Genomic DNA, 14,296 nt, shown 5'->3' with positions numbered 1-14,296 from the left:
GGCTCTCTAGCTGTCGGCCAGGCCTACAGATATCTGAGATATTGACCGAGGTCAGAGAATCTGTTCCTGAGCTCACTCAGGTGGCTCTTGGCAGGAGGTTTGGCCCCTCTCCACCTGGGTCTGTCCCGAGGGCTGCTCACCACAGAACAGCTTCCCCCAGCAAGGGGTCTAAGGGAGGGAGACAAAGACAGAAACTTCTGTGTCCTTCACAGCGAAATCTCACCAGTGACATTCCATTGTTTCTGTCGTATTCTGTGGGTCGTCCAGAGTAACTGGTACAGTGTAGGACGGGACTACACAGGACATGGGTAGCAGGAGGTGGGGCCAATGAGGCCCATCTTGTTGGGGGGAGACCACAATTGGGTCTTGAACCCGGGTCTTCTGGGTTCTTTCTGTGTTAATCCAAATAGTTCCTGTTTGTCCTGAGAGGACAGGAGAGAAGGCAGCTAAGGAACAATCTCGTGGCTCCCCTCCCCAGCATCGGTACTCCAGCCCGGGCACCCTGCCCATGGCCCCTGATGGCAGGGTCATCTGTCTAGGATAGATGAGCATCTCGGCCTGCTGGCCTCTCCCCTGGAGTGTGCCAGAGAGGGGCCTGCTGGGTAGTCCGGGGCCAATCTGCTGTCCCCAGAGTGGCATCTACTTTTGTCCAGGCTGATGGGCAGAGATGCTTCCGTAGAGGCGTCCGATTGGAGACGGCGTGAGAGCTTCCGGTTCGCCACCTTGCTTCCTATCCTTGATTCTCAGGCTTCAGTGTGCACGAGATGTGCCTGGGCTGTTTGTCAGAATGCAGCTTCCTGGGCCCAGCCTCTGAGATTCTGGGGTGGGAGCCTGGAATCTGCATTTTATTTATTTATTTATTTTTTATTTTTTTTTTTTAATTTTTTTTTTCAACGTTTATTTATTTTTGGGACAGAGAGAGACAGAGCATGAACGGGGGAGGGGCAGAAAGAGAGGGAGACACAGAATCGGAAACAGGCTCCAGGCTCTGAGCCATCAGCCCAGAGCCTGACGCGGGGCTCGAACTCACGGACCGCGAGATCGTGACCTGGCTGAAGTCGGACGCTTAACCGACTGCGCCACCCAGGTGCCCCTGGAATCTGCATTTTAAAGAAAGCCCCGAGGTGATGCTGGGGTAAAAGGTGGGGGAGCCACGCTTTGAGGAACACGGGGCTGGGGAAGTGGTTTGCTGCCTTTGTCACCCCTGCGGTAGAGGCCCGGGAGAAGAGGGGAAGGCCAGGCGGGGAACCAGGCAGCTGCTGGGGACGTGGAGGCAGCAGCCGGTGACATCCTGTTCTCCTCAGGGATGGGGTCGCCACCAAGTCGGCCAGACCGCGCTACCGCAAGATCCAGAAGATCACCAATGCCATCAACGCCTTCACCCTGACCAACTTCCTGCTGGTGGGGTTTGGCGTCACCTGCCTCATCAATAGCTTACACCTCCAGGTACCCACCTCTGTCCTCCCCCGTCTCCCCGCCTCCCAGGACCCCTCCGAAGGGCCATTTCGCCCCATGCCTGCCTTCCAGGAAGCCAGGTTCTTGTCCTCTGGGTCTGTCTTCTGGGTCTCTGGGTCCCCCCGGGGGGGGGGGTATTCCGGGGATCGGGTGGGCAAGGGCTCTGCGCGGCTTCGTGTCGCCCGCCATCCTCCCCATCCTGCCTCCGGCCTCCACACCTGCTCTCACCTCTTCCCTCTCTCTTCTTGGTTTCAGTACGTGACCTTTATCCTGCACACCGTGGTTCGAGGTTTCTTCCACTCAGCCTGTGGGAGCCTCTACGCTGCAGTGTGAGTCAGCCGCTTCCTCCCCCAAACCCGAAGAATCCCCGAGCAGAGTCGAAATGGCCCTGCCCACCCCATCATGCCCCTCTTCCCAGGAGTGCTGCCTCCCAGGAGTGCTGACCTCTTGGAGTTGGTGGGGAGCTGGGAGGCCGCCTGGTGGGCTGGTGGTGGGGCTGCCCTCTCCCGGCATCGGCATCTCATCTCGGGGGGTGGGGTCCCTGCCTCTTCAAAGGTAGCCTGCTGCCCGGGGGTCCTCCCTTAGAGGAAGCCAGGATTCTTCTTCTTCTTCTTCTTCTTCTTCTTCTTCTTCTTCTTCTTCTCCTTCTCCTTCTCCTTCTCCTTCTCCTTCTCCTCCTTCTCCTCCTTCTCCTCCTTCTCCTCCTTCTCCTCTTTCTCCTTCTTCTTCTCTTTTTTTTTTTTTTAAGTTTATTTATTTTGAGAAAGAGAGAAAGAGAGAACAAGCTGGGGAGGGGCAGAAAGAGAAGGAGACAGAGGATCCGAAACCGGCTCCGTGCTGACAGCAGAGAGCCCAACGCAGCGCTCGATCTCAGGAACCGTGACATCATGACCCGAGCCGAAGTCGGACGCTTAACCAACTGAGCCCGCCCCCCCACGTGTGCCTTGGTCCTATGTCTGCTCTCCTCTCTCCCCCGTCAGCCCTGTAGAAATTTCCAGATTGCAGCCTGCCTTATGACTCTCCTGCTCCATCTGGAGTAGCCCCCGGTTCCCTCTCCCCTCACCCTTCTGGTTTCCACTGCCAGTGCTGCTGAGGGACTCCCCGGGGTGTGTAATGAGCAACGGCAGTGACACTTGTCACTGTTACCAGGGACTTCTTCAATGGCAGGCGTGGTGCAGGACACCTGGCCAGGGTCAGCAGAGGGCAGCCCGTCTCCTTCACCTGCTCAAGCCGGAGCCTTGGAGTGAGCCTTGGCTCTTCCCTTCCTCACACTCCATGTCTAGTCCTCCGCGGTCCCGCTGTCCACAGACCCCGAATGCGACCCTCTCCTTGTCTCCACCGCCACCCCCCTGCCCTGGTTGGGCGCAGCAGCTCCTGGCCGGGTCCCTGCATCTGCTCTCGCCTCCCTCAGTCTATTTAAGTTTATTCATTTATTTTGAGAGAGACAGAGCCGGCAGGGGAGGGGCAGAGAGAGTGGGAGAGAGAATCCCAAGCAGGCTCTGTGCTGTGAGCACGGGGCCTGATGCGGGGCTCAAACTCACAAACCATGAAATCATGACCTGAGCTGAAACCAAGAGTCTGATGCTTAACCGACAGAGCCACCCAGGTGCCCCCTCCCTTGGTCTATTTTTAACACAGGGGCTGGAGACACCTGCTGGGACATAAGTCTTTTTCTGTCACTCCATGGCTTCCTGCCTTGTTTCTGAGAAAAAGCCAGAGGCTTTGTTATGGCTTAACAGGCCCTACACGGTCTAGCTGCCCCCTCCCCCACCCCGGGCCCTGTCTGCTCTCTTCACCCCCCTTCCCCCTTCTCTCACTCTGCTGCGGCCTCTTCATTTCTCAGAAACCCCAAGTGTGTCCCCTACTTAGGCCATTTGCACTTCCTGTTCCCTCTTTCTAGAACAGTCTCCCTCCAGATAGCTGCAGGGCCCACAGTTACCTCACCTTCTCCAGGTCCGTACCCAGGGTCCCCTTGTCAGTGAGGCCTCTGCTGGCCATCCTGTCCGCGGTGGCAGCCCCCTGGACGCCCCCACCTGCTTTCTCCACCCTACGTCTCTCCTTGGCTCTCGTCACCAGCCAACAATCTATGTGTGTATCTTGCTCGTTGTCCGACTGACACCGGCCCCACCAGAAAGCCACCTCTACGAGGGTTCGGTTCAGTGCTGAATGTGCATGCGCCTTAGAATGGCACCTGGCACGTGGGAACTCAGTGAATCCTTGTCAAAAGAATAAATGAACCGCCCATCGAGGTCAGTGCTATCTCGGTTATTAGTGGAGGAAGTGGGTCTCCGAGAGATTGCATAACTTGCTGTTATCACACAGATAGTAGTTGGCAGAAGCCAGCTTAGTGGCCCCGAAGCCGCAGCACACAGCTTTGAGGCCAGAGTCCAGAAAGCACAGGCAAAGAGGCTTTTATTTTTAATTAATTAAAGTTTATTTATTTATTTTTTTGAAGACAGGGAGGGAGAGAGAGTGGGCGTGTGTGCGCACAAGTGGGGGAGGGGCAGAGAGCAAGTGAGAGAGAGAGAGAATCCCAAGTAGGTTCCACACTGTCTGCACAGAGCCCGATGTGGGGCTCGAACTCACAAACTGTGAGATCGCAACCTGAGCCGAAATCAGGAGTCGGATGCTTAATTGACTGAGCCACCCAGGTGCCCTGCAAAGAGGCTCTTAAGTTCCACCCTGCCCGCCTAACCTGGGGGCGGGGGGGAGTCTGGCACAGGGGGCTGGACTGGAGAGGGCCACGTGCCCGACCTAACTGGCCTACCTCTTCTTGACAGGTTCCCGTCCAACCACTTTGGGACGCTGACGGGTCTGCAGTCCCTCATCAGTGCTGTGTTTGCCCTGCTCCAGCAGCCGCTTTTCATGGCCATGGTGGGACCCTTGAAAGGAGAGCCCTTCTGGGTGAGAACTGCGGGTGGCGTGGGGGTGGAGAGCAGGAGCCCCTTTCCAGGGGGCTGAGGGGGAGGGGCTTCGAGGTGACAGAATCCCTCACTCATCTCTCAGACTGAAGGTCTCTGATCTGGGGGCTCCCCAGCTGGCTGTCCATCACAACCCGTCACAGCGCGTTAAAAATACAGAGTCCCCAGCCAGCTGCATCAGCATCCCTCACCCTGGGCCCAGGAGTATCTTTGTGCTAAGCCTCCGGGTGCCTTGTGAAGTGGCCTAGCTCTGATGCAGTCCAGTTTCACCCAGTGCATGGATCCTTTCTCTAGCACCTCTGGAAAGGGGTTCCAACAAACCCTCTCAACACCCTCAGTGACGGGGCAGCAGCCATTGGTATGGTCAGAAGGGCTTTTCCTTACCCAGAACCGACATCTGCCTCCCTAAAGCTGACCTTCTGTCTGCCCTGTGGGGCCACCTGTCCCGTAACCTTTCTCCCACAAGAATGATGGAGAAAGCGTAGCCACCCTTTAGTGAATGCTCACCAGGTACTGACAGCCCTGAGGAGGGACTTAGAGTCATGGCGATTTGCCCAAAGTCACACAGCGAGAAAGGCAGAGCCGGGTGTGGACCGAGGCCCAGTGCACGTGAGGGCCACTGCCCTGGGCCTCCTGTCCTCCGGCTGCGTGCCTTGGCTCCTTTAACTGCCTTCGAGTCTCTTCTCAGCACCCGCAATGGGATCCCCTTGTCAGCATCCTCAGAGGTCGTGGTTCCCAGCCCAGAAGCTTCCATGTCAGAAAGTAGCCCAGACTGCCTCAGTAGCTCCCCAGAGGGCGCCAGCTGGTGTGGGCACCAGCCTCAGCCAGGGTTCCAACTAGGCTAAGAAACTTTACGAGCTCGTTGAACATTAAATGAGATATTGGTGGAACAGTGACTGAACACTGGAAGCACTGGCTATATTTATCATTGTGGCCCAGGACCTGAGTACAAATGGGTGCCTTCTCCTCTCTGCTGAAGGTTAAACGGGAGGGCCCTTGAGGGTGATGGGGGGAAGCCAGTACCTGTTTGACTCTTGTCTTTCTCCTTGCCCTAAAGGTGAATCTGGGCCTCCTGTTATTCTCACTCCTCGGATTCCTGCTGCCTTCTTACCTCTTCTACTACCGTGCCCAGCTCCAGAGGGAGTACGCCACCGACTGGGAGGGCCCAAAGAAGGTGCTTGGAAGCTCCGAGGTGACTGCCTAGACCCCTGCAGCCAAGGGACCCGGATGACAGGCCAAGGCCTGAGCTACCAAAGGGAATGCCTTGCCGGAGTCCGGCTCCAGCAGGCCCAGGGGTTCCCGAAGGATGAACGGCGTCGGCGAAAAAGTGAAAATAAAACAAAACTAGAATAAAAAACTAAAATAAAAACGGACACAGACAACAGCAGTGGGTTGAACTGGCCGATTTATTGTAGCAAACGTGGCATGATATGTGCTAGTGATTTCCTTGGAGCATACATCATCTATGTGTTTCTAACATCGCCTAATTTTAAAAATGTTCCTACGTGTAGTCAACCTTTAAGAAATAACATGGCGATTTTCTCGTAAAGTTCCCGCATACCCTTTGATTGTTGATTAATTTCTTACCTTATTCCATTATGCATCTGCGTTTATCTATAATCTACAAAGCATTTGCTTTGCTGTTCTTGTGAAAGGCCCTCCATTTCTCGACGCCTCAAATGGAACAGTTACAGGGACATGACCTCCTAACCACAAGAGGCCAGAAGAACAATGTGTTTGCCTCGGTCCGAGGTGCCGGGAAGGGGCCGATAGGGCCTTAGAAACCCATGCCTCACACATTCTCAGAGAGACAATGCACCTAGGAACTAAGGAACCATTCTGTACCTGAACCGACTAGGTTCAGTCACCATCTGGAATGCCTCCGGGGGCCAGGTGGGCCTAGGGGTTGAAATCACCTGTGCCCAGAGATACACTCCTTAGTTGCCCGAGTGGGGCAAATCCATATCCATATGTCTCAAATCCATATGTCTCTCCTTCACAGGCCCTCTTTGCTGGCAAATGCATGAGGCCATCCTTCCTGCAAGTGGAGGAGTCTCCACAGGGGACGGCAAGGGCTAAATGTAAAGCCGCTCAATTTCTTGCAGAACCTTATTTTCTTCCCTAATGGTTCTTTTCCCAGAGGGCCTGTCGAGGGCAATTCCCCAACAGACAACACCCCAGGTACTTTTAAGGCCAAATTACCTAAAAGCGGGAGGACAAGAAGCTTCACTGTCGGCGGACCGCCCTGCAGTCACCAGTCCGTCCACAGCCCGGGCCCCGCCACTCAGGCTGGGATAACTCGGCTTCCAGCAATGCCTCATATGGCTTTTCTACCTGTAACATACGCACAGAGCTGGGCCGTGGATTTATAAATACCAAGAGAAGTTCTATTTTTGTAGGGACTTGCTAAAAGGAAAAAAAAAAAAAAGAACTAAAAAAAATTTTCCCCAAAGCAATAATGCTCCATTGACTGAAGACAGCCCTGTGCTAGAAGGATTGGGCCTTCTTTCTCCTCAGGTTGGAGGAGACCAGGATGCGGGCTGTCTTGCCTCTGGGCCTTCATCCTAGGGGCCCACCTCCTGGTGCTTCCTGGCGGCTTGTGGGATCAACAAACAGGTTACCCCTAGGGTTCTAGCTATGCGATGCCCAGAGATCGGGCATGCGTACACATGCACGTGTACGTGTTTGTGTGCACGTGAGTGTGAATGTGTGTGTGTGTGGACGAAACAACCTTCCCCTCGAGGAAAGGGGCCTGAGGTGGTGGCTGTGTCCTGGATGGGGTATTGGGGGGATGGGTAAGCCCCTTCAGGGCCGGAGGGCAGGTTCACTCTCTGGTACTGCCTTTTGTAGGTCTTAGAGGAAATAAAAAGGGAAGTGAGAGACTGGCTGATGTGTGCCTGTATCTTTGTTGGGGGGGGGGGTGTTTTCCCACACTCCCATCCCTCTCCCCCACCCAAGCTTGGCTGGGCATTAAGTAGGACACCTGAAGTGCCAGCCTGTCCACTTCTGGCTGTCTGCCTCACCTCCCTCTGCTTAACCATCCCTGCCCTTAGTGTCTGGAGGGAGCCCACATCCTGCCCTCTGCTCCTGCTCCCCCATTTCCCATGGTTTGAGGTACAGCCAGGAGGTTGCTTTTGTCTGTACAGGGGGATCGGGGCAGGATGCTTTAGAAATAATCCCTTAGAATGCTGGAGGTTTGTTGAAATTTACACTTTTTTATAGTCTCCTGTTTTATCTTAAAACTTATGCAAATTTTGAGCTCCACTTTCTACTATATTTATACTTATTTTTAACATCGAAATGAGGCTTTAAAATCACAAAGGTAAAGACACCATCTTTGAGAATGAGGGACCCTCCAGGAACTTCCACCTTTTTTATTCCAGGCCGACACCTCTTTATGTCCCTGGGACAGCAGCCTTAGAGGCTAGAGCAAGTCACAGAATGGAGCGGGGGTGGAGGGGGGGGGTGCAGGGAGGGGCGCTGACATTTGTTGAGAATCTGCCTGTACTTCACAGGTTATCTCATTTCGTCCTAACTATAGCCCAAGAGGTTAGTGTCTTCACACTGTTTTTGTAGGTTGAGGAAAGCCCAGACAGGTTAAAGCACAAGACCAAGGGCACACGGTTGGTAGGTGTGGAACTGAGCTTGAAACTTGGACACTCTGACTGCTGAGTCCTAACCACAGGCCTGCCAGGGCGGTTAGGGACAGAAAGGAGGTCCCAAGCTTCTCAGCCCAGCCCAGCTGTCCTCACAGGGCTGAGAGTGACCTCAAAAGCCTTGCTCATCTCCCCCACCCCAATCCACCCGCGGGTGTGTGTGTGTGTGTGTGTGTGTGTGTGTGTGTGTGTAACTTTGGAGAACCCTCAAATGTTAGTGCTGAAGACAGTATCACAGATGAACTGCCTCTTTGTCCCAAATTATCTTTAGAAGTTAATGGAACAGACTAATCCACCCATTTCATAGATGAGAAAACACGTCCAGAGGGGTCTGGAGACTTGACAAAGTCACATAGCAGATCCCTGGCTGCTGTAGCCCAGACTCCTGGCTTCTAACACAGTTCCCTTTTTGCAACATTCTAAACCAGAATTGGACAGCACCCACCAACGGGTTGGGCGGGTTCCCGGAGGGCCTACCTGGGTCTCACTGCTCACCATCCCGCGCCTTGACTTTCCAAGTAATCTGGTGGAGGGCGATCGCGCGCGATCGCGAGCGATGGATCCCACCCGCCCCGGGTGCTGGCTGGAAGAGGAAGCAAGGTATGTGGGCCGGGGGATGGGTGTGCCCAGCAGGCGGCGCTGCGGGGCTGTGTCCGGGATGCGATGGAAGGGGTGGGAGGGGGCGGCAAGCCTGGAAGGGAGCCCCCCACACCCCTCCCCACACACAGCCTCCCCACGGGTGGGTCCTTCCCGGGCCTCGACCCCCAGACTCCTACCCTGGCTTGCACTGCCCTCCTTTGAGATCTCATGCCTTCCCGACCCCCACCCTTGCAAGCGTTATCTGCACCCCCACAGATGCCCAGACGGAAGGAGTGGGTCCAGACGTCGGCCGAAGCCCAGCTGGGGCTTCGGACGGGGTGGGCGTTGCCGGCAGAAATCCCGGCCTCCCGGGGGAGGGGTGGAGAGCTTGGGGAGGGGGCTGGGCAGGGGCGGAAGCGAGCTGGAGCCGTGTTTGTCGCGGCGCTGCCGAGTGGAACAGATGGCTGGGGAGGGGAGAGGGTACGTGGCGGGGGGTGGGGGGGGGAAGGAGGGGTGCGGGGGCCGGAGGATGAGGAACGAGGAATTTCGACGCCCTGAGTCTCCCAGGAGAAGCCCCCCTCCCCATCTCTTCCCAGGAAGAGGGGGGTAGCGCCGGCCTTTTCCCGGAGAGCCTGGCCTCTGGCCTGCGGCGGCCCCCGGCTGCGCCGCCCGCCGCCCCAGGGCGCGCCCCTTATCCCTGGCCCCCCTCTGGCGCGGGCCCGGCCGGCGGGGTCAAGGCCCCCTCGAGCCGCCCGGGGCGCTAGGGTTACGGGGGCCGCACTCCGAGGGGCGAGGGGGCGGCGGGAAGCCAGCTCCAGAGCTGGGAGCGAGTTCTGGGATCGTAAATAGCTGAGGGAAAACGTGTTAATTGGAACTTTATGCAGATGAGCTGGGACCCGGGGCTGGGGGGGGTGGAGGGAGGGAGAAGGTCAGGCGGGTGCGGGACCCGAGCCCAGTTCCGAGGGGAGGGGAGGGGAGGGGAGGGCTCTGGCTCGGGACTGATGGGTGAGTATCCTCACGTCTGTGTGGTGGCTTCCCGGGAGGGCCGCGCGTCCCTGCAGGCGAGGCTTCCTGCCTGAGCCCCCACCCCAGAAACCGAGAAGACTCTTCCGGCGTGTCCACATCCCACGTCCAGAGGTCCGGGGTCTCAAATCGCCACGAGGGTGGGGAACACCTTGCAAGTGTCTGTTTCCGCTTGTGGCTGCTTACCTTGGGTCTCACTGCTGCAGTGTCCCCACCCCTGTGGGTCTCCGCGACCTCCCTCTGACTCCTCCATCCTTTATTCCCCATCCCTGGCAACAGCCTCTTCCCCTCTGGAGTGTTGTCTGTTATTTCCACCAAGTGTGTCTGGGGTGGGGGGCGGGGTATCTAACTTTTATCCCTTTGCTTCCTTTCCCCTGTCTGCGGCCTCTCCCCTGCCCCTCCCCCCACCTTTCAGGTGTTTCTCAACCCTTAGGATGCTTGGTGCCCCCCCCCCCCCATACACACACACAGTTCTAGGGTCCCCCCCCCCCCAGTAATCCGATTCAGCAGGTCTGGGGGGCTCCGGAATCTGCATTTTAGCAACTTCCCACCTAGATCAGATGGAAAAGACCCTCGTTTTTAGAAACACTGGCAGGGAGTTGGTGTGCTGGAAAAGACTGGGCCAGCTTCCTTCAACAGCCCCCCACTTCCAACCCTGTCTCCATGCTCCTGACCTCACCTCTGCTCAGAATGGCCATTCTGACTTCTGGCGTGACCCTACCAGCCGTGGAGAAGGTGCCAGAAGGAGGGAAGGAAGGAAGGAAGGAGAAAGGGAGAGAAAGAAAGAAAGGAGCCTGCACCTGGCTCTTCTCTCTCTGAGTAGGGTCTTCTGCTTCCTATCTGCCCCTTCCCCTCAGCTGGACCATCTTCCTCTCTTACTCCACCAGCCTGGCCTCTCCTTCTCACTTCCTTTCCTTTTTGCCACTTCATCTGAAGTTTCTAGGAAGGCCAAAGGGTCACTGGGGGAGAGTGGCAGGCCCAGCCAGAGTCCCCACCTCCAAAAGAAAGGGGCAAGAGGCACCTCTGGTGTTGGAAGGAAACGGAGGAGGGAAGCCGGACTTGAGGAAAGGGGACAACAGCAACCATGTAGGTCACCTTTCCAGGGGGGTATTGTACTTATTCCCCACAACAGCTCAATTTAAGCAGGCGGTACTGCCCCCAGATCACAAACGAAAGACAAAAAACACAACGGACATTCAGAGAGGTTAAGTAAGTTGTTGCAGGTCACACAGTAAGTGGGAGAATAACTAGGTCATTCGCCTTCCACTTCCCCTGAATCATTTCTCCAGACACCACTGGTACACGTCCCTGGCCTGTCCTCCCTGCCCCCCACCCCAGGGGCAACGGGGATGGGGAAGGGCATCATGTACAGGAACGAAAAGAGATGCTCAGGTTTCGGAACATCTGACAGGTCTGGCTGGACGTATTAAAAATTCATGTAGAAACCTGACCCCAGCCGGACCTTGGGTCTGCCACCTGGACTGTACCCGGCCTTGTGGCCTCTCAGAGGCTGGTGGGCAAACTTCCCTTCAGCAGTGTCCTGCAAATCTTTGTATTTCAGAGGAGAGGGGTTCTCTCGTGGATCAGGGATCTAAAGTCAGGAGCCAGCAGCTCAGAGAGCAGGGCTGAGAACCCTTCCCCCTACTGAGCGTAAGAACCTTAGAGGCTTAAGGGCTTATAAAGGCTGTCATCTGGCGTCCTTCTCCTGTTCCTCTCCCCAGGCGGCTGGCTGCTCACGTTCAGTTCACGTTGACAGAAGCCTGTTTGTGATTCCCAAGGTGGCCAGTGGGGGGCAGCCGTCTGCTTCGAGGTAGCCTGAGCCCGAGCCTCTCTGCTGCAGCTTTGAAGGACAGTCAAAGAACTCCCACTGAGAAGGTCAGAGAGGTGCAGACTGGGCCTTGGAGAAGGGGTCTGGAGTCTGGAATCTGAGGAGCGGGGGAGAAGCGTCCTACTTTGGGGGAGATTGAGGAACTTTGAGCTTTGTGGGTTTCAAGTGCATGATCCAATCATTCTAGCTTTTTTAGAGTGAGGATTTGGGGTGAGGCCATGAGAGAAAAGGCTAGAAAGGCAGTTGGCACCAGACTCTGAAGGGTCTTTGATGCTCTGCTAAGGCATTTTATCTGTAACCTGTAGGCAGTAACGACGCATTGTAGGTTTCTGAGTGACATAAGGACATAATGCAAATTTTGGTCAGATGAATCTGGCCACCATGGGCAGGCTGGGTGGGAGGGAGAGACTGGATGTAGGAAAACCAGAGAGGAGGTTATGGCTATTTTCTTCTGTATTCTAGGCATGAGGTAATGAGGAGATGAAGCAGGGAGGTGGTGGGGGGATGGAAAGGAAGGGGTGGGTTGAGACAGAACTGGGTAAGTGAGCAGACACAGGACATTAGAGAGAGGAGTTAAGCACAGCCAGCCGGGGGGCCTGGCAGACAATGCAGAATGTGGGTAGAGGTGAACGATGCTTTGTTTCCTTCCAGGGTGGGGAGTCTTGGACAAATCCCTTCCCCTCTCTGGGCCTCAGTTTCCCCATCAGAGCACCGGCGGTTGGACTCGACGGTCTTAACAGCCCCTCCTGTTTCAGGGTGTGGGGTTCAAGGCTGTGACTCTGAGTTGTTTGGAGACGCTGGGGGTCTGTGCCAGTGAGATCTCTGGAGGTGGTCGGTGCACGGAGTCCTGTTTCGGTAGCCGTGCGGCTATGCGTGCACGCCGGTATTTGGGGTACATCTGCCTGTCTGTGGGACCCGTGGGTGTCAGCCTGCCTGCACGTGCTCCGTAGCTCTGCGTTGTGTGAGTGTGTGTGAGAGAGCGTGTGAGCGTGGGTGTGCACGTGATGGGCGTCCGTGGGTCTGTCTGGGCTGGTGGGGGTGGGGTGGTGGAAAGAGGCTTTGCTGTAGGTTTCTTCCTGAGGCTCACACACTCCTCTTGCTTTCACTGTTCTGAAATAGAATCTGGACCGAAGGCCCATGAATATTTCACAACGATAATTCTGTGACCTGGACGGCCTGCATCTGATTTCCCAGCACCCTCCCTTGCCCTGCCCAGCCCCCAGCAGCTCGTCCTCCATCAGAGCTCTTGGCCCCCTGGTCCCAGTAGCTAGCCTCCTCAAAGTCAGCCTGACACAGGCACCTGGGAGACCCCCGACCCAGAGCTCCCCAGGTTCCTGACTAGCTAGCCGCCTTCGCTATCTCCCCACCCACCCCACACACTATCCAAAGTCGGCCTGCCTCAGGCCTTCAGTGTCCACTCCTTCCTGTTTCTGCCTCTTCTCCTGGCCAGCCTTCTGACTTGCCCGGCCAGAGTCACAGAACCTCAGCACCCCTCCCGTCTGAGCGCTGGCATCTGGGTCCCCTCTCTTGCCACTCCCACCCCCCAAGGTAGCTTCTTAATCCTAAATGTAAACCATCCACCTTCTCCCCAGGTTGCTCTGGTGAGACTCACTCCTAGGCTCCATCCCAAGTCCTTCTTAGTCGAGCTTTTTCCTTCCCCTCAGTCTCCCCTTCACACACTGGAAAGATGAAGCTTCTGGTCATACCTCAAGCCAGCAGGACACCCCAACTTGGGACTCTTGTCCCTCTGGTCACCCTAGGACCTCAGTCTCTCTTCTAACCTGCTTGCAGAACTGCTTCTCCGACCTGGTCCATCCCACCTTGCAGGAGCCAAGGGAAAGAGAACATTGACCTGTAGGGTTAGGCTGCACACTGCACAAAGGCACTCAGCCAACGGGGCCAGTGTGAGCTGAAATTCAGCCTTAGGCTCCGCTTGCTAAGGTGTTTGCTGTGCTGTGGGGCTGGGTTCCCCCGAGGAAGCCATGTTTGGGCTGGCTGTGACCGTGGATGTCTGTTATTTCTCCTTGCAGGGTGAGGTGAGAAATGCTCTTCCCTCCTGAAGGAACAGGGCCTGCGAGGGAGCTGTTAACCAGGCTGCAGGCCTTCCCCAGGGTTAGCTCCTCAGGGGCCAGACAACCCAGGGTGGGCTGTAGCTGCCTCTCTGGGACAAATGGGGAGGTGAGGTGATGTCAGCCCCTACTCCTGGCTGTCAGATTTCACCTGGCCTTCCTGGGGCTCCGCAAACACCCCTCTTCCTCAGTCTTGAGCTTCTCATCGTCGGGGAGCAGCATACACACGGGCTCCAGCCAGCAAGAAGCGCTTTGATGGCATGGGATGGATCCCCTCTCTCTAACCCTCCTGGCCCTGAAATCCCGATGGTGCTAAGCCCTCTTCCCTCTTTTGAGGTCCTGAGCCAACAAATCTTACAGAAGAAGGTAAAATAATAGAATTTTTTAATAAATTTTTTTTTTCCCCAAACAACTTATGTTGATCTTCACCACACGGGGGCCACGGTGGAGAGGAAAGTTCTCTCCGGGCACCCTAAAAAATGTCCCGGGTAGACTTAGGAGAAAAGTATTCCTCCGGTGTCGGGAGGTTGAGGGGGGCTAGGATAAGCAGGGGCCTCGGGTTAGCCTGGCCCCAAGTGAGGCATCCCTCCAAAGGGCTCCTGGGTGGGGCTCCCTTCCCGGGAGCTTCCGAAGGCTCTGCTGGTGGAAGATGCTCTGCGGACGAAAGCCCCTCTCGTCCACGGTGGGCACTGGGAGAAGGGGACAGCGGCTGCCTGGGGTGTCCCACCCCAGCCTTGGGGTGGGAAAGAGTTAATGGCCGGAGTT

At 56.3% G+C, this 14,296-nt stretch overlaps 1 protein-coding gene across 16 annotated transcripts in view; it reads left to right on the top strand.

Moving 5' to 3' along the window:
- Nucleotides 1-5,710, top strand: part of SLC43A1 (solute carrier family 43 member 1) — a 33,446-nt gene extending 27,736 nt beyond the window's left edge. For 14 of the 16 annotated variants that reach the window (XM_030330976.1, XM_030330989.1, XM_030330975.1 and 11 more), the window contains 4 exons: nucleotides 1,305-1,446; nucleotides 1,711-1,784; nucleotides 4,236-4,359; nucleotides 5,434-5,710. In XM_030330976.1, the coding sequence (XP_030186836.1) occupies nucleotides 1,305-1,446; nucleotides 1,711-1,784; nucleotides 4,236-4,359; nucleotides 5,434-5,580 (487 nt within the window). In that variant the 3' untranslated portion in view covers nucleotides 5,581-5,710. Of the gene's footprint in view, nucleotides 1-1,304; nucleotides 1,447-1,710; nucleotides 1,785-3,531; nucleotides 3,923-4,235; nucleotides 4,360-5,433 lie in introns of those variants that run through there. The other 2 variants (XR_003972148.1, XM_030330988.1) reach the window with 2 other exon arrangements.
- The last annotated feature ends 8,586 nt before the right edge of the window (nucleotides 5,711-14,296 follow it).

The sequence above is a fragment of the Lynx canadensis genome, chromosome D1 (assembly GCF_007474595.2).
Source record: "Lynx canadensis isolate LIC74 chromosome D1, mLynCan4.pri.v2, whole genome shotgun sequence".
Classification (NCBI taxonomy): Eukaryota; Metazoa; Chordata; class Mammalia; order Carnivora; family Felidae; genus Lynx; species Lynx canadensis.
Note: the sequence above shows the minus strand (reverse complement) of the source record. Positions and strands in the feature narration are given on the sequence as shown.